At 37.8% G+C, this 22,079-nt stretch overlaps 2 protein-coding genes across 2 annotated transcripts; one reads left to right on the top strand and one right to left on the bottom strand.

Moving 5' to 3' along the window:
- The first annotated feature begins 158 nt into the window (after nucleotides 1-158).
- LOC116300475 (uncharacterized) lies at nucleotides 159-5,363 on the top strand. The gene is made up of 4 exons (XM_031709351.2): nucleotides 159-1,112; nucleotides 1,554-1,781; nucleotides 2,057-2,317; nucleotides 3,119-5,363. Exons 1-4 carry the CDS (start codon nucleotides 448-450, stop codon nucleotides 3,846-3,848), a joined length of 1,884 nt encoding a protein of 627 aa, XP_031565211.1. The 5' UTR covers nucleotides 159-447; the 3' UTR covers nucleotides 3,849-5,363.
- LOC116300474 (autophagy-related protein 9A) lies at nucleotides 4,385-21,823 on the bottom strand. Its single transcript, XM_031709350.2, has 25 exons — nucleotides 21,488-21,823; nucleotides 21,239-21,359; nucleotides 21,024-21,067; nucleotides 20,182-20,246; nucleotides 18,973-19,092; nucleotides 18,317-18,452; nucleotides 17,855-17,957; nucleotides 16,891-16,990; nucleotides 15,863-15,979; nucleotides 15,261-15,278; nucleotides 14,715-14,814; nucleotides 13,954-13,994; nucleotides 13,813-13,875; nucleotides 13,157-13,231; nucleotides 12,300-12,409; nucleotides 11,979-12,019; nucleotides 10,878-10,973; nucleotides 10,585-10,623; nucleotides 9,523-9,702; nucleotides 8,914-8,997; nucleotides 8,532-8,598; nucleotides 8,354-8,436; nucleotides 7,879-8,028; nucleotides 7,413-7,573; nucleotides 4,385-6,540 (listed from the first exon to the last, which is right to left on the bottom strand). Exons 2-25 carry the CDS (start codon nucleotides 21,351-21,353, stop codon nucleotides 6,522-6,524), a joined length of 2,127 nt encoding a protein of 708 aa, XP_031565210.1. The 5' UTR covers nucleotides 21,354-21,359; nucleotides 21,488-21,823; the 3' UTR covers nucleotides 4,385-6,521.
- Nucleotides 21,824-22,079: the final 256 nt, after the last annotated feature.

Below are 22,079 nucleotides of genomic sequence, written 5' to 3'. Positions count from 1 at the left end.
GTCGTGTCATCTTCTGGCCCGGCAATTTTACCATGATTTTGTATTTTAATCAATCGATAAAGACATCCTTTTCGTTAATGGACTGGCCTGTTTATGGAGACTAGACACCAATCTTCCGGCGACTTGGATCAAACATTACGAGGAATGCCTAGTTGATTTGTCTTAAACTACGTTTTATATGAAGACAGGAAAGTCTATGAAAATATCCAGCTTGTTTGATAAATGTTTTGAAAAGAAGATGCACGTAAAGATGTTTAGTTTTTCATGAAGTTTGTTCTGTCTTCGTTAAACAACACTATCGGCATTTTTCAAAAACGAATTCGCAAGCATAATGGCTGACTACCAAGGCTACTGAGAAACTTTAAACGTAACCTTCAGCTCTGCGTAACCTTCTAACTGTTTATAAACTGGAATTGAAATGATTCTGCATCGACTTCAAATCTAAAGATGACCACTGAAGATAGTTTAGTGATTAACTTAAACATCTTTTGTACAAACCAAAACAAGAAAGAACAGACCAAACTCGCCATAAACAAAGATGAAGTAAGCTCTGTTTATCAGCTGAAAACAAAGATACAAGATTTATGTAAAGCTCCAATTTGTGACCAAAAATTGTCCTATTTGGACCAGCCATTATCTGATCCAACGACTAAACTGAGCGAGTTATATTTAAGGGACGGAGACACTATTTGTGTGGAATTTCTTGAGAAGGTAGATCTAGAGGAATTTAATGAATGCATTAGAAAACTCAAAGGTTTTCTTTCTTCAGCTCCTCCTTGCTCATCTGATGGAAATTACATCCATGTACCTTTGATCAAGAATGTTGGCAAGATGGAAGATTTATATGCAGACATCGCAGAACCCTTGGAAAGCCTTGATATGAAATTTTCTTTATGGAAAACAGTCCAAGTGAAAGCAAACAGACACTATTTTGTTCAGGAGGGAGGATTGAAAGTTTTAGTGGAAGTTCTCCATTACTCTCAAAAGAGGTACTCTTGGATTTGTTCAACCACTAACCCACAAGTGCAGACTGCAATTTTAGTGGAAAAAACAAAAGGCAGTGATTCAAGTGACGATGATGATGAAGATTATGAAGATGACATAGCTTACAGGTACATGCCACCTAACATCTATTTCACCCCGTCCTGCTCTCAGTCTTACCTCTAGCTCAGCTGGTAGAGCATCGGTAGTGCAATTCCGAAGGTCATGGGTTTGATTCCCAGCGAGGTCGGAAATTAATTTTTCCGAATTTAATTCCAAGGGCTTTCGCCCGGAATAACCTCGTTCCCAAGCACTATAACTTATCTATATTTCTATATTTACAGGTACATGTGTGCTTATACAGTAGCTATTTGAAAAATGATTTATGAAGGTTTTGTAGCTTGTTGCTAGTTAAGCCTGGAAATGCACCATGGGTGATGTACATGCATGAAATCAGCCAAAGATCACATTTTTGCAAAAATTTGTCTGCACATTTTAACAGAGTATATTTTCTTTCGTGCTGACATTGTTTGCATATGAATATATATAATACATCTTTACTTCATGTACAGATCAGATGAACTGGTACAAAGTTTTAATGAATGGCAAATGATTCTCTGTTCTCTTGTTCTGCAAACCTTATGGAACTTCATGGAGACTGGTCCAGATACTTGGCTGGTCCTCAACATGGATACACTACAAAGCATGATTGATTCATACATAATGTCTGACAACTACAGTGGACCTTCGCCTCATCTTGCTGTCCATTTAAGAGAAAGTGCCCTTGGGTGTCTTTGTGGGTGAGTAATATGTTGAATGAAATTACAAATCTTAAGTTAGTTATGCATCGTCTTCTATCGCTATATAACTGACTTGAGATTTGTAATTTCATTCAATCCTTGATAATGCAGGGCCAAGTGGCCCAAAAGCTTGGATATTAACAGTATCAAATTAAATGTAGAAGAAACGTTTTGATTCTGATAAATATATAACTTGTCATATAAATCATGTTTCATTGATAACTTTTGCTGTTTATGCTCTAGGAAGAGACACTCAATTTTTGATTTCCTTCTAGATGTGTTGAATATGATGAAAAGGCCCAGTTTCAAGTGGCAGACAATCTTGCCATGATGAAGAAACTTAGTCACACCATTGAACCTAAAGGATTCTTTCAAAGAAATGAGTGTCCCTTGGCGGCCAATACCATTTTTTATGTGTCTTTCAATCAACAAGCAATCGAAAAATTGATCAGCTCCGGTTTTTATGAGGAAATTTTGGATAAAGTACAGGCATGGCATCAAGAGTTTGATTCTTCCATCCTGGTTCTTGTAACATGGTGAGTTTTGATGTGAATCCTGCCAATGTGATTGCAGTAATCTAATTAATTTCTGGGTGTGAGGAAAGGACACATTTAGCAATTAGTTCTTGAGCCCAAATGGGCCATTGACTCATTAGGCCATGAGGGCGAGAGAACTGCTTTAGTCAAATCCAACGAGTGGGTCAAATAATATAGATGCAAACAAACCTTAAAGTTGAAACAAACAAGTTTTGAATTAAAGTTGAATTTAACGTTTTGGTTTTCAAAGCTGGCACTTTTCTCTAATAGGAGGCTATAACTTATAAACTAGTAGTAGCTCATCCAATCAGAATGCAGCATTGGTGATAGACCCCTAGTTGGATTGACTAACACTGTTTAACTCATTAACTGATTGATCAAAGTGTGAAATAAAGAAGAAAGAAAATGATAAAAAATGAATGAGTGAGTGAATGAATGGATAGTCTGACACAGCCGCTTTCAGAAAGCGTTGCATGACGACACTGAAAGCGGCTGTGTGGGAGACTAATGAATGGGTGGATAATAAATATAGAACATGAGAGAAATGTTAGGAGAAGCACAATGCCTGGCCGAGTGCTTCTTGACAGTACTCAAGTGTTCTGCCAATCCCCAAGTGCTTTATATCTGCACACAGCACAGCACAGCACAGCACAGCACAGCACAGCACAGCAAGCAAGTTTTCTTTTCTTTCTTCATAAGATACAAATTACAATAACCATTATTTTTGATAGGAATGACGCGACTGAAAGTGCGCAGATTTATAACAGTTATTTTATAATGTAATTTATATATCTCTATTAGGTACTACTGTCTTCTGTTCTTAGCGAGAGTCAGATCATCCACACTTTGTACCATACCTCATAAACACAGCAACGCTATCGACTCAGTCATTGAGAGATTTGTACAAGAATATAATCCAAGAAGAATCGCTGAGTATGAAGAAAATAAAATGTATGTATGGATGACACTGGCTCCTATCATACACATGGCATTCGCTGCTGGGCTGCCTAGAACTAGAAAAAATACAAGACAATTGAAAACTGACACAAATGAAGGATCGTTAAGTGCAAAGAAGTCAAGATATTCAGTAGAAAAGACTCTTCCTGAAGAGATAGACATGAATAAATTTGCTGAAAATGACCTCAGCACAGCCTCAATCAGTGATTTGCACATGGACACTGACAACAATGCCCCACAGTTGTATCGACAATTCACTGGTGCGAAAGAAATAGAGCTAGGTAATCCAAAAACTGCAAGATGGCCTGGCTCGTCAGCCAGCCAGAAATTAGCCATCTTTGCACTGCAACACACGCTTTTTTCAAGAGACAACAGGCAGTTGCTAAAAGCAGAGGGTCTTGATTCTTATCTTGTTTGTCTGCGGTGGCAACTTAAATCGGGTACAGAGTACGACAAGCTGACAAATGAACTGCTGGTAGTACGAGGGGATGAGATTAAAGTACCAACATTGACAGTTATCTGTAAATCAGTGTTAGCCAGTATGCATGGGCTTGATTCGGTGTTTAGAGTGTGAGTTGATAAGTTGCATAAAGTACATACTATAGAAAAGTTGTACAAATTAGTGCAAAGATTTGTAGGTCTACGGTCTACTATAAATTTGTGCAATTTCCTGCAAAGTTTTTCGTGGATAGGATATGCACTAATCTGTTAATCAGCCCAAACTAAACGTTTACTGAAATATTGCTGTGTACATATTACGATGTTGAAACGTTTGGATATTTAAAAATAGATACAAAAAAAGGCTTTTTTACAAAGATTTTTAATTAATAAAAGTATTAATTTTGAAGGTCAGCAGATTCAGGTTACAAAGACACGGAAACTGAGGACAATTTTGTGCAACATTTTCGTTAAAAGTCTTTAAAAGATATCAGAGATTCTGTTCAAATTTGTATACACAAACGACTTTGAAAGACACGCACCTAACATAGGAATGGTTGCTTATTTTGCTAAATACAAATTAGCTCAAAATAATCCCAAACTCGTTCTTAGGGAAGAAAGTGTCCCCAAACAGAAGACCAATGATATTACAGTAAAATGTTCAGTACTAGCTGATAAACACTTCAGGTAATTTATTTTATTAACCTTATGAACAAAACCAATAATATAAATGGTTAAATATTTACACTTTTAAAAAGTTTCTAGAATAACAGGATCAAGCACCGATTTTTAAGTTAAAATGTACTCAACTTGTATCGAAAATCATATTCATATCAATGATAATTTGAGGTTTTTCTTTTACTTTTGATAAGCTTACTTTTTTTATAATTTTGGACTTGAATATAGAGTTTCTCGCGCTATGATTGGTCGAGCGACTGGTGGTTCTGAGACAATAATCATTGCAGGAGCAGTGATTATGAAGTTTTCCAATCTTTTCCAGATCGGTTATCCTGAATTTCGACTTTTTTCTGATATTCAAGCCTAAAATTATACTAAAACAATTATTCCCCTCAGGCTCAGTGATTATGGGGATATTTATATTATGTTTATAGTGATATAAATATTCCCACCAATAATCCCTTCGCCTTCGGCGAATAATTGTTAAATTTATAATATTCAAGGGAATGACGTTGTTTACAACTCACATTGAATTAAAATTCCATTGAAGAATTTGTGGAAAACGGGGCTTCCTCTTTCTGACCAATCAAACAGCAGGAAATTCATCCAATCACAACGCTTTTCCACGTGACGATTTCCCGCCAATATTTCAGATTCAAGTTAATTTAAAAAGACTGTTTCCTTCGCCTTTAAATATCTAAATGAAAACTGAATTTGCACAAATTAAAAATGGAATAATGATTATTTTATTTGAATTTGTGCAAATATGTTGAATGTAATACGACTGTGTTGAAGTCCAGTTTTGGCCAGCCAGACAAACGGACTTATCTGTTGGACGTCGTATAAACAGAACTAAAAGTTTAGTGGTTTCCCACAAATTCCATCGTTTTCTTTTGTTTTACTTTGACTGTTACTCACTAATTATACAACTTTTTTCATGTGCCAATTAGAATCACTCTATCTTCAATCTTTCCTTTTGTGTCTACTCAGTTGACTATTACGCATTGATAACTAATTTTTGTTTTACTAGGCCAGTAAAACGAGAAAGATTTCAATCTAATTGCAAGAATATTAGTTAAGTGTTTGAAAGTACAAGCGATAGAGTTATAGGATGAAACCAATGAAACCAGTTGTTGCTGCTGTAGTTGTTGCTACTTTATAGTTGTTGCTACGTTACTTGTTTCTGTTTTTTTCTGTTGCTATTATTTTTGTTGCAGCTGCTGTTGCTGTTGTTTTTTATTGTTATTGCTGTTGTTGCTGCTTTTTATTGTTATTACTATTTTTTATTGTTGTTGCTGCTTTTTTATGGTTGTTGCTTTTATTATTGGTTGCTTTTATTGTTGTTGTTGTTGTTGTTGTTATTTTTACAATCTTTAAACAAGTAATTTTTGCCAAAAACACACCAGTATCCAAGGTAGTGAGTGTACCACTAGACTTTCGTAAGGAGGCTCGAAAGGGTTTTTCTTGAGCACGCGCGTGCTCTACGTCCGATGACCTAGAACTTGCAAAACGAAAATTTTGTCCTCAAAAATTTTAATATTCAAGCTGAAAAAAATCAAAAACTCTGCGGTGAAACTTCTTCAAGTTTTGCATATGGCTTTGGTTTATGTTTCCGAAAATTTAAGAAAAAATTTAAAAAATTCTGTAAGAGGGAATTATTCCAAACAAATTTTATTGGTTTTTACGAATTCCCTCACAGAATTTTTTCTTTTTTCGTCAAAAAGAAGATTACGATACAAAGTTTAAATATTCCGGTTTTCAAAGATTTTCACCGTTTGGTTCCTGAGTTATGATTTTTTAAGTGAACATTTTTGATGGCATAAGAAGGGTTCTGATATTGTCATAGTAACGTCTTACGTCAATTTTTCACGTTCGCTGTGATCTTTGGGTTTATACGGTCTTTGGTTTTCCTGGTTTACTTGCTGTCATATCATATTTTTTTTAGTTCATAATTGTGAGTTTATGTGAAGGTACAAAACGCTTTCCAGCCTCCTTAACACTCCCAATAGCCTCTCCCCAATAACACTACCTACGCTGTATTGAGTTTGCAAATTAAAGCCAAAGAATATTATTAAAACCAAAGGATATCCTTAAAATAACATTGTCCAAAAGTGGTTTTATTCTTCAGACTCTACACAATAGCTTCATTCCTGTAAGAGAAAATTAAATAGGATTTAGTTTTTCAACAATACTCCCATTTCGAGATAGCCTTTGCTCAGTCTTGGCCTCGATTATGTACAAACGTGTTCTTTTGTTTTATCAAGCTCCATTGTAAGGAATGTACGCACTACGGAACAATACGAGTTGATTAAAATGCCACGGGTTTTGGTTGAATAGCTGAATTTTATAAAGCTACGGATACACGGTGCAACATTGCGTGCAATATTGCATGCGATTTATGTTGCGAGCCATGACACACGACGCAATTTGTTGCACGCAACGTTGCTGAAGTAGAAAACTATCCTACTTCAATGTTGCGCGTAATGTTGCACCGTGTGTCCGTGCCTTAACGCACATACGAGACTAAGACTGAGCAAAGAGACCTCGAAACTGGAGAATTACATATTCTAGTATTATTCACGCTTAGTTTAAGCATTAAAGCTGGCCATATATGCGTTGATCAAAGTCAGGACACGATTAACTCGCAGATTGATTTAGAACTTAGCGTGCAAGATTTAAATTTGCGAAGGGAGGAAAACTACCCTGCGAAGAGAGGTTTTTTTTCTTCCCTTCTGTATGGCTGAGCGACAGGAAAGAAGAACGGAGAACGAAGGGCAGAAAAAGAACTCGGCAAGAAAAGCCGGAAAAACCCGCAGAAAAAACCCTCGAATCAAGGGAGAGGCCTAACAAACTCTACTACCATCTGATGCCAAGTCCAGTAATCGAACCTGAGTCTGGGGCCCAGACGAGTGAGAGGCGAGTGCACTACTGCTATACCACCCTTGATTCCCTACCCCAGTAAGGTAACCATTTTTAGCCTCTACCCTGCTCACCCCTCCCATAATCTAACCATTGAACTCACCCATCCCGATGTTCGTATTGAAGGTCTTCCTGCTCGCCAACGCGTTCAACGAACTCTTGCTGTTGTTGCTCCATGTATCCACAGTCTTGTCTTGAACCAGAAGCAATACTATGACCAGAGGTTGACACGTGGGATAGCCTTTCAGCTTGTCTGCTGTGAAGCTGGATCAACAAAAACAACGAATCTTTGAATCTAATCCGGTAACAGTGGGGGTGGGGGGAGGGGGAATCGTGCCACTTGTCAGTCTCGTAGCCAGAGCTCCTCAGTCCCGTTGCGAGGCTGTGCCACTTGTCACTTGCTGGTGAAAATCGTCTGTGCATGCGTGAAGCTTAGACGTTTTAAGAGAACGTCAAATTTACAACTGCACGAAGACATTTTTAACTAATGAATAGACATGGAGCATGCGCAGACGTTTTTCACTTGTCTCATTCCCCGCGTTAACAAATTTTCTTCTATTATTACTCACCTCATGCATGTACAAGACACTAGAGTTCATTAAAGCCTCAGTCATCTGTTCACGGTGTTGGCGGGTATCTGCTTTGGTGATTCCCCCATTTAGACCACCTACTGTAGGGTCACTTAGTGACATGGCTGGTAAATATGGTAAGCCTTGGAACTGAAACACAAAAAACAATATTCCATTTAGTGGACTGAACACCTCCTTGAAATAACTGCTTAATCCTCGTGTTTATCGCAAGTATGCAATGGCGCAAATGAAAGCAATGTGGAGGCGACACTGGGAACTGCTTTCATCCGCATTACTATCATCGTCATCAGCATCATCAGCATCATCATTATCATAATCACCACCATCATCATTATCATCACCATCATCATCATCTAATTATTATTACTATTAATTTATTTACAACATACTTAGTGTCAATAAACATATACAACACTAGTTCTTAAGGGTATTTTTTCATATCACATTGACTTACGCTGTTAAATGATCTGAATTCTGGTAGAGAGCTTGGTTCAGATATGGCGAGGCTCCCTTGAAGCTGAAGACCTTCTTGCATGGCTGTAAGGCAAATACATAGAGAAAACGTTTGGAACTTTTGTTAATCAAAAAGTTGCAGCAGATATCAGTGAAACATGAAAACTTTTCTAACGTACCATTTTCCTTGATAGTACTGATGAAATGTGCTCCTCGTTCTGATGGCTTCCAGTTTGGATTTCGTATCTAAGATACAGAGAAAACAATGTAAGATTGCTGTTAACACAAAGTCCAAGAATAACCAATCAAGAGAAGGAAACAGCCTCCTCCACATGCGTCTCTCTTTGACTTTGAGGTTTCTCGTTTGTTACTTAGACGGGTTCCCCGTGGTGTATAGATTGGTGTGACCGTCTGTGACCGAGGGAGACTGAGAGCGTCACACAGGGCACCCAAGCGTCAATGAAGAAAGTGAGACGTTTGCGGTGAAAGCTAGAAAGGACAATGCTACTTAAATAGCACATAGGTTATAACAACTGTTAGTGAATGAATAGGTTTTCTTACCGAGAAATGAAGAAGTGAAAGCTCAATTTTGCCATTTTCACCTTGTTCGTACTGTGTTGCTTCGGAGAGTCCATTTGACATCCACTGTTGACAAATGATGTCGTGTTGTTAGAAATACTATTTGAATGGGTAATAGCGCTACACCACCCTTGAAAATAGATCTTTTCCGAGATGCGCGGGCGCTGTCAAAAGTATCGCGTATCGCGTAAAACAGGGCCCTTTCGGGCAAGATTTTACGCGCGCTATGGAAGCAGGATTATAACTTAGTTATAAAAAAACTTTAGCTCATTTCAGACAAAATCTTTTATTCAAGGATTTTAGAAATCGCCTGTAACTCATGGGTTCCAAAGGTTTCTTATGAACGAACATGGCCTGAAAATGCCTCGTTTTCATGTCTGCGCCTGCGATATTTATGAAAGCGCTCGCACATCTCGGAAATCGTCTAATAGACGCCTTAATAGACCCCTTGCATGTGACGTCAAAGCAGCTCAATTTGGAGGTCAAAAGGGAATAATTTTGATCTCATGAGAATTGGAAACCCATTTTTATGTCCTCCAAATTGGGCTGCATTCCAACGGACTGCAAGGGGTCTATATTACATGTACTTACATCAGGGTTGCCGTGTTTCTTGACGTCAAGCTGCGCAAACGAACAAACATCACCCACACCAACAACCTCTACAGTAAAGTTACGATAGAAGTCTACGATATCCAACGACTTGTAGCGGACGCTAAAACACAGCAGAAAAGGCGTAACGATGGGGCTGATCAGCTCCTCGAAGACATTCACCTGAAACAAATGAAGGTAATGTATGTTTTAAGGATATGATCCGAGCAATTCAATGGTTCATGATGTTGCTTTTGTTTGATTGACATATCCTCAATAGACCACGTGTCATTCTCTAGAGAATAAGATTCTTTGTTTGGGCTGTATCCATTTTCATGTGTCTTCTCATGCACAGCAGGGCTCGAAATAGAAAACTTTTTTTAGCCTGTCATAGTAAAGGAGCATGGTAAAAGGAGATCATTCTTGTAAATTTTGCATGCCATTTTATTTTTCATTTGGCAGTGCATCCTTATTTTCGCCTTCCAAACCTGAAATTTGTCCTGTCATTTGGCCATTGGCAGGCCGCTATTTCGAGCCCTGCACAGCCGTTGAACAAAAGTTCTACTCTTGAGAATAACACATGGTTTGCATAGACTCCTTGCAGCACGACGGAATGCAGCTCAATATTTGGAGGATATAACAATAGGTTTCCAATTCTCAGGAGATTGAATTCTATTGTTTGGTCCTCCAAATTGAGCTGCTTTGACGTCACATGCAAGGGGTCTATTGGGAAAATATTGTGCGACGACGAATAAGGTCTATCCTAAAATATTTGAATTTATATTTTATACCATTTCCTATATTAAACATTTCTATATGAGCTGAGATTTCAACTCTTTACTAATAGCAAGGTGCTCTGTTTGGTGTTCATTAACTGCTCCTCTTAAGGGAGTTAGGGTCACGTGACCTGCTCAATTATTTTGGAGTGATCGGATTTGAAAAAATTGAAGTTGAAATTCCCGACCCACCCCCACGAGGCCCACCTATCTTTTGGGGTCGTCATGGTACCACAGGTAGCCCATCAAGACTATTTGTTTATCCCAGTATGATAGCTTGATAGCTTACCAGTTTGTATTGAAAAAGTTGGGCAAACTGGTCTCGAACCTGAAGAATAAAATTAATGATATATCAATAAGACAAAATATAGTTATGGACATGCGTAAAACGGTAGTGTGGGTCTACTTAAAACATCTTGTTATCGTTATTCACAAATGCAAATTCCACAGTGGCGCATCCAAACGGGGTCAAAATAAAAGCAATAAAAACTATCCTCAGTGATATGTGCCTTTCCTTTCCAGCATTCTGGGATATAATGGGTGTAGGATAAAAGGGAGGGTGGGTAGTAAGGGTTTACTGACCTCAGTGGTATGTGCCTTTCCTTTCCAGCTTTCTGGGATATAATGTGTGTAATACAGAATCTGTCTCATCAGCTGCTCAGGATTCCACACTAAATTCTGTAACAAACAAATGATTATCACCTCTGAAGATTTCAAACCACTTTAACTGATGAAATCCGTTACAAAACAGATCCAGGTTCACTGATCATTTATTTATTTATAAACTTTAGGTTCAAGGCACATCCATAGCATGTGTTCTTTTTTAAGTTATGGTCTTAGCTCAGTGTTGTACGTAACCCGTAAGCCTTAGCATAGTTAATGTGTGAAGCATCTTTGGTGATTTCACTCCATGAACAAAAAAAAGCTGTTTGAACTTTATTGCCAGCATGGGTTTACATTAGATAGTAGCATATTTAACCCTCATTGTTTTTACGAGGGTAACACTTAATAGCTAGTGGCTAACAAGCCTGTGTCCTAATTCAAAGATCGAAATGGAAGTTAGAAGTTCATTTTTGCGGAGGGAAGAAAAACTTTTTATCATAACTTGGAAATATCTCGTGCGCTGATTGGCTTAGAACCATTGTCGATTAGAGGCTAGACCTGCTTGTGCTTACGACATCCGTCACGCGCACTGACCTAGCGGATGAAACGGCTTTTTCAAACAATTTACTTGTCATTTTGTTCTATTTTTTTGACTTTGTTATGGTAAAAAACAAATCAAAGTCAGTTTTCTCTGGGTCTGTACTGTAATCGAACATGAAATGACGTCAAAAATGATCCAAACTTTGCAGTGAAACCACTCGTTGCGCTCGCGTGGTTCCACTTGAGTTTGGATCATTTTTGACGTCATTTTATGTTCGATTACAGTACAGACCCCATAGAAAACTGACTTCGATTTGTTAAGTAGAACCCGGAGAAAAACTTCTGAAGCACTGGAGAGAACCAACAAACAATTCTACTCACACACGACAACGAGCCTGGCGAAATTCGAACCCGGGTCACATTAATGATAGTCAATCACTCTCAGTCACCGCTATGCCACCCATGCTTCCTATTTTACTGGTCTACTACTGCTTGCCTATAAAATGTTTTATCGTCGCTAAACCAATAACTGAAACTAACCTCATCAGGAATAAATACATAACATCCTCGTATAAGAAGACCTACAAAATAACAAATGCTCGTTAGATTACGAAAATGTTAGAAAATGTTGCCATTCCAGTAATCGCGGCTGGTATGTCTATGGCGCAGTGGTTAAAGTTATTAGAGAGTTTAGGGATCTCTCTTACGGCAAATACACGTCCACTAGTTTTGTTCGTACAACTATGTAATCGACTACTAAGTATTCGAAGCCCAATTTTCCAAGCGCAAGTGACTAAGCGTACATCTTCTGGGGGGGGGGGGGGGGGTGGGGAATGTGCACTCTTTTAAGTGTTCTCTTACCTAAGCCGGCGATGACGGCTAGAATATGATCAAGACTCAAAACATCTTGGTCAAATATGGTCAGACACGTCAAAACAGCAAAAATTGCTCCTGCAAAGAACACCACATTTCTGCCAAGAAGAACACACATGTAGAAACATATGAATGTTTTTGAACAGCAAATTGAAAGCAAACATTAGGGCCATTTATAACGGGAAAAATATGCATCTTGCAAAAACAACACACGAACACGAATTTTGTACCGTTTATACGGTCAGTTCTCGCTTCTGTAAGACACGCCTTACTATTGCTCATATAAATAGCCTTATTGTCTCATATGCAGTTGACTTTAAGAATTCTACAAATAACTTTTTTCATGCCAACAAAACGCAACCATACAACAACAACGACAACGACTTAGCAGGAGTGTGCTCCTTGATTAGTGAGAGGCCAGCAGTGACTTCTGCAAAGATCATTGGGGAAGAGGGTTGGCGTGAATGAATGCCGCAGGGGCGTAGACAGGGGGGGCAGGCCCCCTCCTCATCGTGGCAACTAATTGGGGCTGTGTGAATTTATACGGTAATTTTTATTTTACTTATTTATTTTTTTAAATAAAACGTATAACGTAATGCCGCCTTTTTAATGGTGTTTTTCTACTTTTGGATCGGCGTTTGACGAACGGTATTTGACGAACGTTTGGCAGTTTTTTTAAATTTGGGCCTCCATCTTGGGAAAATTCTGGCTACGTCCCTGTGCCGGCTCGATCATTTGTGGACGTGATCAATTCAACAACATTGTCATGAATTACATCCTAAGTAATAACACCACCAGCAATAGCAAAATCGTCATTGCAACAGTGTTTGTTATTAATTTCTCACCTCGCTACGATGGCTCCCACAGGGGAAGTGAAAATGTTCATGTACTTCTGTGCTGGTTCGTAGGACTTGCTCAACCTATTTTGCCAGAATCATTTTTTAGTTCATAAAAAACTGGATTGACCAGTTAGAAATTCTAACTTACTATCTAATTATTTAGACAACCAGTAGGCGTCCCACAAGGATTGAATCTCGGACCCTACCGAATTTTTTTGTCATACGATTTTTGTGTTTATGGTACCCACTCCGTAGTTACCCAGACAACTATCCGAAGTTCGAGACCGTTTGGCGTTTTGAAGCAGGTATCCCACAGGGATTGAATCTCAGACCCTTCTGATATGTTTTTTTCATAATAAGATTTTTGCCTTATTGTGCACATTTTCCATAGTTACCCAGACAGACCATTTGGCGTTTTGAAGTGGATATCCTTCAGAAATTTAGTCTTGTATAAAAAATTATTTTGTAGAATAGTAATTAAACATTCTTGCCTCTTTACACCCATTTTCGTAATTGCTGAGGTAAAGTAAACACTGAGTTCAGACGTCTGCCATATCCTGCCAGACTACAATCAATTTCTTTTTGAGATGGAGTGGGCGTCCCGCAAGGGTTGAATCTCGGCCCACATTTTATTTTATTTTTTTTGTTGTAAGTCAAAATACCTTGCTCGAAACTCGTGGTCAAGTTCATTGAAATGCCTGAAGACAAGTCTGCCATAGGGTGACCTGGAAAAGAAAATACAACAATTACACCACTGAGATTCACGTTACTAGGTGTGTGAAGGTTAGACGAAGAAGACATACCATCCTCGGGCTCCCAAAGCATCTGGTGCTCTTTTGATCATCTGAAGTAAACAGTTATGAGTATCATAAGATTAATTTATGAGATGATATTGGAGTTCATAAAATATACAAGTCTTATGGAACTCTAATCAGGGCACGACTAGCATACAGATATTGAATTTGCATTTCTCGTGTTGGTTTTTGCAAAGGAAAGAAAACCAGATAACCAGGGGGGAGGGGGAGGGGGGACCCTTTCAATCAAGGGAGGAAAGGACCTAACAAACTATACTCGTATGTGATATCAAGTCCAGGAATCGAACCTGAGACTGCACAGATGAGACCAGGGCGCACTACCGCTATACAATCCCAGGGACGGAAATTGGACAATGTCTGGTCAGAACTGGGACTTGTCAAATCTTTGCCTTGCTGGTCGGTATGAAGAAGCTAAAACTAATTTGGCCTGTAATCATGACCGGATTTCATGCCGGGCCGTTATCTAAGCACCCTTGATTATCTTGTAAAGATTTCTTGAACGAACTCTACTCACATGTGCTACCCAAAGGAATCAAACCCGAGACCCAAGTGATTAGACGATATTGCGCTTATCGCTACCCACCCTTGATAAACATCCCCAAAAGTGATTTAACCCTATATGAAATGAGCTGTAAAAATCCAGGGAAGGCTAAGTTTGAAGACAATTTAGCCCCCTCCCTCCCTTCCCATGAAGTGTAGTCCAAGTGCTATCAAAATACAACAAATAAAAACAAACAAAGCAATCTTACCTCAGCGTAACTAAAAAATGAATAGAGTACTATCCAAAGAAAAATGAAGGGGCAGAGAAGTATGTTAGCCACGCCTATCCAGAATATCCTACGAGATAATCTAAACACAAGTAATAATAACAGGTTAAAACGATGGGCAATCAGGGTTTATTAACACTGTGATGATAATGCACCAATCATTGTCATTTTGCTTGTTGTAAATCATGTCGTCATACGTCCACCTATAAACGACCCCTCTACACTAATTTCCAATGAAGAATGATCAATGAATGACCAATGACCAATAATTACCAATGACCGATGGGAGTTAAAACAAAAGAATACACTTCTCTTGAGAAATCTTTTGTTTGACCCCAAGATTCTGGATTTCAATTGATGTCATTTTTTGTCTCGTGCGATTTCTGGTTGACAGTACATGGTGGTCAGTGTTTGGCCACCATTTGGAGCGGATTAAGAGATTCAAAGACTTTCATCAGCTGATTGAGATTTAGCAATAGGGATTTAGAGCAAGGGATCTATACTTCAAATGCAAGTAAGAGATCATACCTGTTGGCCAGCGCTGATCTGTGGAGGAAAAATAGAAATGAGAGTTCTTGCCGACATGTAGGTCAGTATTAATGGAAACAATGGAAAGCCACTTCAATGCTAAGGCATGGTGTAGTGTGTACGTACTGCAAGCTATTTACATGTTACGCCATATCATACCATGTCCGTGCTGTAGGTGAGTAATGTACAATGGAAGCCATTTCAATGTTAAGGCATGGCGTACCGTGCACTGTACAATGGGAAGCCATTTCAATGTTACGGCATGTCGAACCGTGAACGAGCTGTAGGTCAGTAATGTACAATGGGAAGCCATTTTAATGGTACGGCATGTTGTACCGTTATACGTAAGGGACGGATCATTAGATTTTTGAAGGGGGGTTGGGCAAAAACCAAAAAAAAATTCGAGCACAGCTTTAAAGATTGAAAAAAAATCGTGCATAAGAAAAGTGCCAGAAAAAAATCCAAATTATGTACAAAACAAATTCCTGCACACCCATGAGGCGGGAAAAAAATCCTGCACAAAATAAATTGTCCGTCCCTAATGAAGATTAGTAGCATAAAGTGGGAAGCCATTACAATTTCACTAACAGCTTATTTCTCACCTGTTACTTAGGTTCTTATATTCGTTTCCTAGCTTCCAGTTGTCTTGAAATGGAGAGCCAGGTCCCCAGAATAAGATCATCTTCAGGTTATACTTCATGCCTTCAGTCAGAAAAGTTCTGGAAATTTTGACAAAACGAAATCAAAACAAAATTCCCCCCTTATTAGTGGTTGCTACTGAGTGATTCACCCTTTGATTCTTGTCTGAAATATTTACATGATCCCCACTACAAATATTCCGGATTCCTCCACACCCTCAGGCAAAAAATAATAACCGCTTCCAAAGAGAATCTGAAAATAACAGTGATCTCGTGTGTGCTGAGAAAATGGCATGCGGAATTGGCCTGTCTTATTAATTCAAAGCTTAAGCATAAAAGTGTTGTTTCCTAACAATTCCCTTCTAACTAATGCTCTACCAGGAAGGAATAGGTAATGTGCAGGGACTTTTGAGCTCCAGCCCTTCTTTTCCCCATAACTTAACCCCTCACTCCATATCGACGTTGTTAGCCAAATCCTCTCTTCCGTGATGAAGACTTTGCTCCATTTTCTCTGATTTATACACCTATTTTAATAAACGCTGTTATCGCCAAAGGCTAGGCAATAGGTGAAAAACGATAGGAGATAGGTCATTTCAAGATCCAAGAATAGCTGGCCAATGGCCATTGTTTTTCAGGGCCCGGTTGTACGAAGCCTGGATAGCGCTATCCAACGGATAAATCTTATCCAGTGAATAAGCTTATTGGATAACAGCATCGACTTATACAGTGGATAAGGATTTATCCGTCGGATAGAGCTATCCAGGCTTTGTACAACCGGGCTGTGCTTTAAATTATAGTCAAGGACATGGACCTTAGTGTTGAGACTGATTCAATGTTCTTTGTATTCAACGAGCATTTCCATGTCGGAATGACCTATTGCCTACAGGTTTATTGCCTATCTTGACGACAACATTTATTGAAATAGTCGTATACTGGAGGATGAAAAGAAAACAACCATGCAGTACGCATGATATCGTACGCAGTTAACTTACCTCTGTCCAATAAAAGGAAACTTATAGGTACAAGGAATAACTCCTTTGTTTTGCATAGCTATGAAATAGTTCTTCCATCTTAGAATTCTGTGATGAATATCTGTTGGACAAAAACCATATAGATTAAAATAAACATATTTTGACCTCTTTTTAAAGTGTCCCCAACATGCGGCGGGAAAGGAGCAAGCTGCAGAAATCAGGTTTAATTTGGAAGCGTAGAAAGCCATTCTTTATTGGTATTTCCTACTAAATCTTACTCTAAAATTATACTCCATGGCTTGAACCCTTCCTCGAATGCACTTTTTTGGCACAAAGATCCTGCCAACTTATCTACAGAAACTCCATCAGTGTACGTCATGGCGAAAAAACCATTCACTTGCAAAGGTCCGTTTTAGTTTTGTCGATATAAAACAATATATAACTCCAAATAGCTGTTAAAAATAGAAACCTTTAAAGCCAAAAGAATTTCGTGAATAAGCAAAAGATAGGCTATACAAAGTGTGTAAGCGATATTTAATATTTTGCTTCTTTAAAAAGTTATTAATTTTAAATTTGGACCGCCAAAAAATTTTAAGTTTGACGTTTTACCGCATAAAAGACGAAATACTCAAAATATCATAAATCGCTCAAAGACTTTTGTAGTTTATTTTTTGCTTATTCACTGTGAAAGTATTTTGGCTATAAGCACTAACGCCATGTCCATTAATTCACCTCTACTGAACGTGCCTGATTTGTGTTCAAGGCTCGGCATTGTTTCAAATCATGAAATCCCATTCAAACAATTTTGAACAGATGCGAAAGATACCCCTGAAGTTTAACAGTAACCTTGAAGTGCTTTTTCAGGCTTTATCAAGCTCGTCCCTACGATACTCAGTCAAAAAAACCTGTGTTGGACACTCCTCTATCGAACAGTGCTATTTGTTCAACAAGAAATAAAATCTTCTTCCAAATCAAACAAACTAACCTAATTCAGTGAGTTCTTCCTTGTGCACACACATCTGATGGATTTTCTGTACCTCTATTAGTTTTTTCTGTACATCTTGCCATTGGAGGTTAATTAGTTCGCTCTAAAAAGACACAAATATAAAATAGACTCTATTCGTATTGTTCTCTGACCTTTTATGTGTAACATCATTTATATGGGGGGGGGGGGGGGGGGGGACTTTCGGCTTCAAACTGAAAAGCAAATTGTCCAAATAGTATGATTTTGTGGTAAAACTTCTAATGTTTGAAAAGAGGATATTTTGGGATCCCGTTTTTAGTTTTATTTTAGCAAAAAGAATCAGTATAAAATAGCTTTAATCTGACAAAGCACTAATGCCTGAAGCATCAGATAAGTATCATCCTTCTATGTTTTCAGTTGTCATGTCCCTCCATATGAAAATAGTCAAATTTAAATTTCTGTAATTAAGTATGTTGGACTTACCTCTGATATTTGTAGAGCATTCTTATAAAATGAGTGTATTTCTAATAACTTAAAGAAGTAGACAACCAATCTTGCCAGGCGAATGAGCCAAAATATAAGAGCTATGACCAGACAAACAACAATAGCTGACTCCATGCTGGGGAAAATACATCATTGAAAAACGTTAGCAAGGAATAGAAGACTTGTAAGATATTTTATATTCAACTTAAATTTGTTGATTCATAGGGATTTTGAAGGATATTGGTCATTATTTTATGTGACTCAATATTTGGATCTCTTTTCTCTGACAAAGAACTTAATTAACTCACCCCATGTAAGGGAATCCGGAATCTGCAAAATTTTAGGCCTTGGAATCCGGAATCCAGTTTACGATGGAATCTGGAATCCACCCTTTTGGAATCCGGAAATTCAAAGTATACACTCAAATGCTATCGCCTCGACCTAGACTAAACCGATGTAGCCCCTCCCCCACTGTGTAATATCTCCATCAAGAATATCTGTCATCAGATGCAAATTAACGATATGGAATCCAGAATACAAAAGTTTTGGAATCTTGAACTTACATACAGTCCCTGATTTTGAAGGCACAAAAGCTGAATAAATAGATATGGAAATGGCAGCTTTAATAAAAATATAGGGCTGTGATTGTAACTTACTGTTTGACCTTGTGAAAATGAATAACTTTCTTAAAAGACAGGTCTTTGTCTTTGAAAAGCTTGTCATAATCCACACAGAGAACCAAGAATGATGTGAACAGTACAACAAATGCAAATTGCCTGTAAATACAATAAGCAATATGTCATTATTAATCAATTATTGGTGTAGTACTGATTCTATTAATGAATAAATAATAGATTCAGCTTTTGCATGACAATTTGCCAGTAGTCATGCAGGGGCGTAGGCAAGGGGTCTAAGGCCCCCTTCATGGCAACAAAATGGCAGCTCATTTTTAGAATTTATGCCGTAGTTTTCAAATTTTTCCATTTACTTTTTCTATTTAAAAAAATCAAACATAAATCATAATGCTGACTTTCTTAAGGTTTTATATTTTTGGTTTGACCTTTCGGGGGCTCAAACAAAATGGTGTTTGTTTTTTTTGCCCCCCCCCCCCCCCCCCACCCTTGAGAAAATATTGGCTGGCTATGACCCAGGTCATCTTAGATTTAATCAATCAATAAATTGTTTTGAATAAGAATGAATTTATTTTGACAGATTGAGATTTTCTTGTCAAGATATCTAACTTGAGTGCCATCATAATCATATTATGATCATGGAAAACTCTACTCTACATAGTGCATTTGGGGTCATATATAAAGGTTTTTTTCCATTTCCTTGAATGGGTATTCTTACTGTGAGGACAACCTTACTGATAAAAAAGATGTTAACTAATCAGGAGAGAGCAAAATCAATATCAACTTCAGCCAATCACAATCATTCCTTCAGACCACAGTCGTCAATAACATCTAAAGCTTTTTCTCAGATTTTTAGGCTTCATAGCTAACTCCTTGTTGGTTCAAGTTTGACATAGTTTGAGTATTGTTTTTACTCTATGTTGTGAACGGGACTTATTATAAACCCAATTCTACCTTGCATGAAAATCTGCCCTGGCTTATGCAAATGTGTAAAGGACCCCTGTAGTTTACCATTAATGGTCATTTAATGTATCCCGTCTGATGAAGGAGCTATCCTCCAAAAACATTTGCAATTTACAGTTTACTTTAAACATTTCTTTACTGCCTTTTAAACAGAAAAATAGTAAGTATTTCTACAACAGGATTAAAGATCCTGCAATAAATGGTAACAGATCTTCAAGGAATTTTCTTAACACATCACACATGAGGTAACACATTCAAATTAATACTTACATTAATGCAAAGAATTCAGTGAGTAATATGCAAACAAAACCATCCTTCTGGTGGTACTCATAAACGTAAAAATGTGTTAAGGAAAAAAATATAATCAAAAAGAAGAAAATGCTAACATCTATGAGTGAGTTCTAGAATGACAGGAAACTGCACTTGTCCCAGTTATATGACGGTATAATCACACATTACCTATTTCAAAATCAATTCATTTGACTTCCTTTAATCATCTGTTTAGGGAATCAAGGGTGATGTAACATTCACTTCCTGTCCACTCGCCCCTCACATCTGGAATCACTAGTTGGATCTCCCAACTAATTGCATTATATGTGAGTAGCTCACTAGCTAGCTATTCCAATTATTTAACCACCCCCTGGTTTGCTTGAGTAACAGTTCTTGTTTCAAGCCTTGGCCGGACCAACACTCAGGATCTCAAAATAATTGAAGAGAAAGTGCTGCCTTTGTAATAATTACATCTACAAATGGTTAGACTTTCAAGTGGCTTGAATGACCACTTTAAATGGCAGCCCCGTCTCTCCACACTTCATCATAACTTACTAACCAATATCTGAGGGACGTAAAAGAACCACTGAGGATGTAAAGAAACCCTGGCAGTGACCACCCTCAGTGCCTACACTTTATACTAGCTACCTCTCATGAGGTGCGTTGCAAAACCTGTTAGGCTTTCCATCCACCATGGAGTTGCAAATCCCATTAGATTTTTAGATAAATTATTATATATTCTGGTATCAACATCTGCAAGCACCAATTAACACATGGAAATACCTTACTATCCATAAGTTTAACCATAATACAATAACATCAAGAAAGGATGTAAAGGATATTCTAATGAAGAATTCATCTAAATTCTCTATGTGATTCCACCTTCCTGTAGAAACAAATATATTTGCCATGTTAGATAAAATTATTATAAAAACACTCTCTTCCTATTCTCCTATTAAAATATATCAAAGTATTATTTTCCGTATAGCTGAAGTGTATTGTTTTCTCAAAATATCCGTTATGCAACAGTTGGATAACCATATATATATATACCAACCTTTTTCCGTCTCTCCTCCTCCCCGACTGCCATTATGAAAGCCCTGTGGTGGTAAATCTTCATCTTGGTCCTCATTAGAGTTGAGTCGCTGGTATTGAGTCTTAAACCCCGCCATTTCTGGCTAACCAACGGTAAACAAACCCCAGATAAAAATAAAACACAAGGCAAATTAAACTACAGGTACCAGTTCACACAGCAACTAAAATAAGACCTCGAAAGGTAACTTCCCAAATTGTGTATTTTCTTTACATTATAGTCCTAGGTTCCCTATTTGCAAAGGAAGCAGCTCTCCATCGACCAAAATACCACAGCAGAAAAAAACCTGCATGAATCAGCTATGAATCTTCTTCCTTTTTCGTTTAAGCCCCTGCGTCATGAAATGTTACTCGATTTTGCGCCTGTTTTTCCGCTCTATCGCTCTCAAATATCATCCATAAAGGTTCCCTGGTTATTATTGGATGTGATTTCTGGTAATTCGACGTAAAATTATTGGTTAAATTCTCGGAATATCTTGATTTGAATGTCATCAACAGCTTTCTTTCGACTTGACCTTGAAATTTTTCTTTGTTTACGTTGAACTGCGCGTGCGCAATACTAGATCCAGCCTTTTTGGTCAACAAACACAGGAAACCCACTACTTCCATTATGAGAATAGAATAAAAAAATAGAAAATAGAAAATCGTATCAGAGATTATTTTTGAGCAAAACGAACAAGGGAATAACATTTTATCATTAAAATGATGAATTCTTACTCTGTTATTAAAAAGTATTATTTTTTTGTTATTGGTAATCAAATTAAAATAAATGACAAATATGGAGTCAAGATGACTCAGAAACTGTC

The sequence above is a fragment of the Actinia tenebrosa genome, unplaced genomic scaffold (assembly GCF_029948245.1).
Source record: "Actinia tenebrosa isolate PJP-AT-01 unplaced genomic scaffold, QUT_ActTen_1.0 PGA_scaffold14__42_contigs__length_11649687, whole genome shotgun sequence".
Taxonomy (NCBI): Eukaryota; Metazoa; Cnidaria; class Anthozoa; order Actiniaria; family Actiniidae; genus Actinia; species Actinia tenebrosa.
The sequence above is the reverse complement of the archived record's forward strand: the minus strand, read 5'-3'. Positions and strand labels throughout refer to the sequence as shown.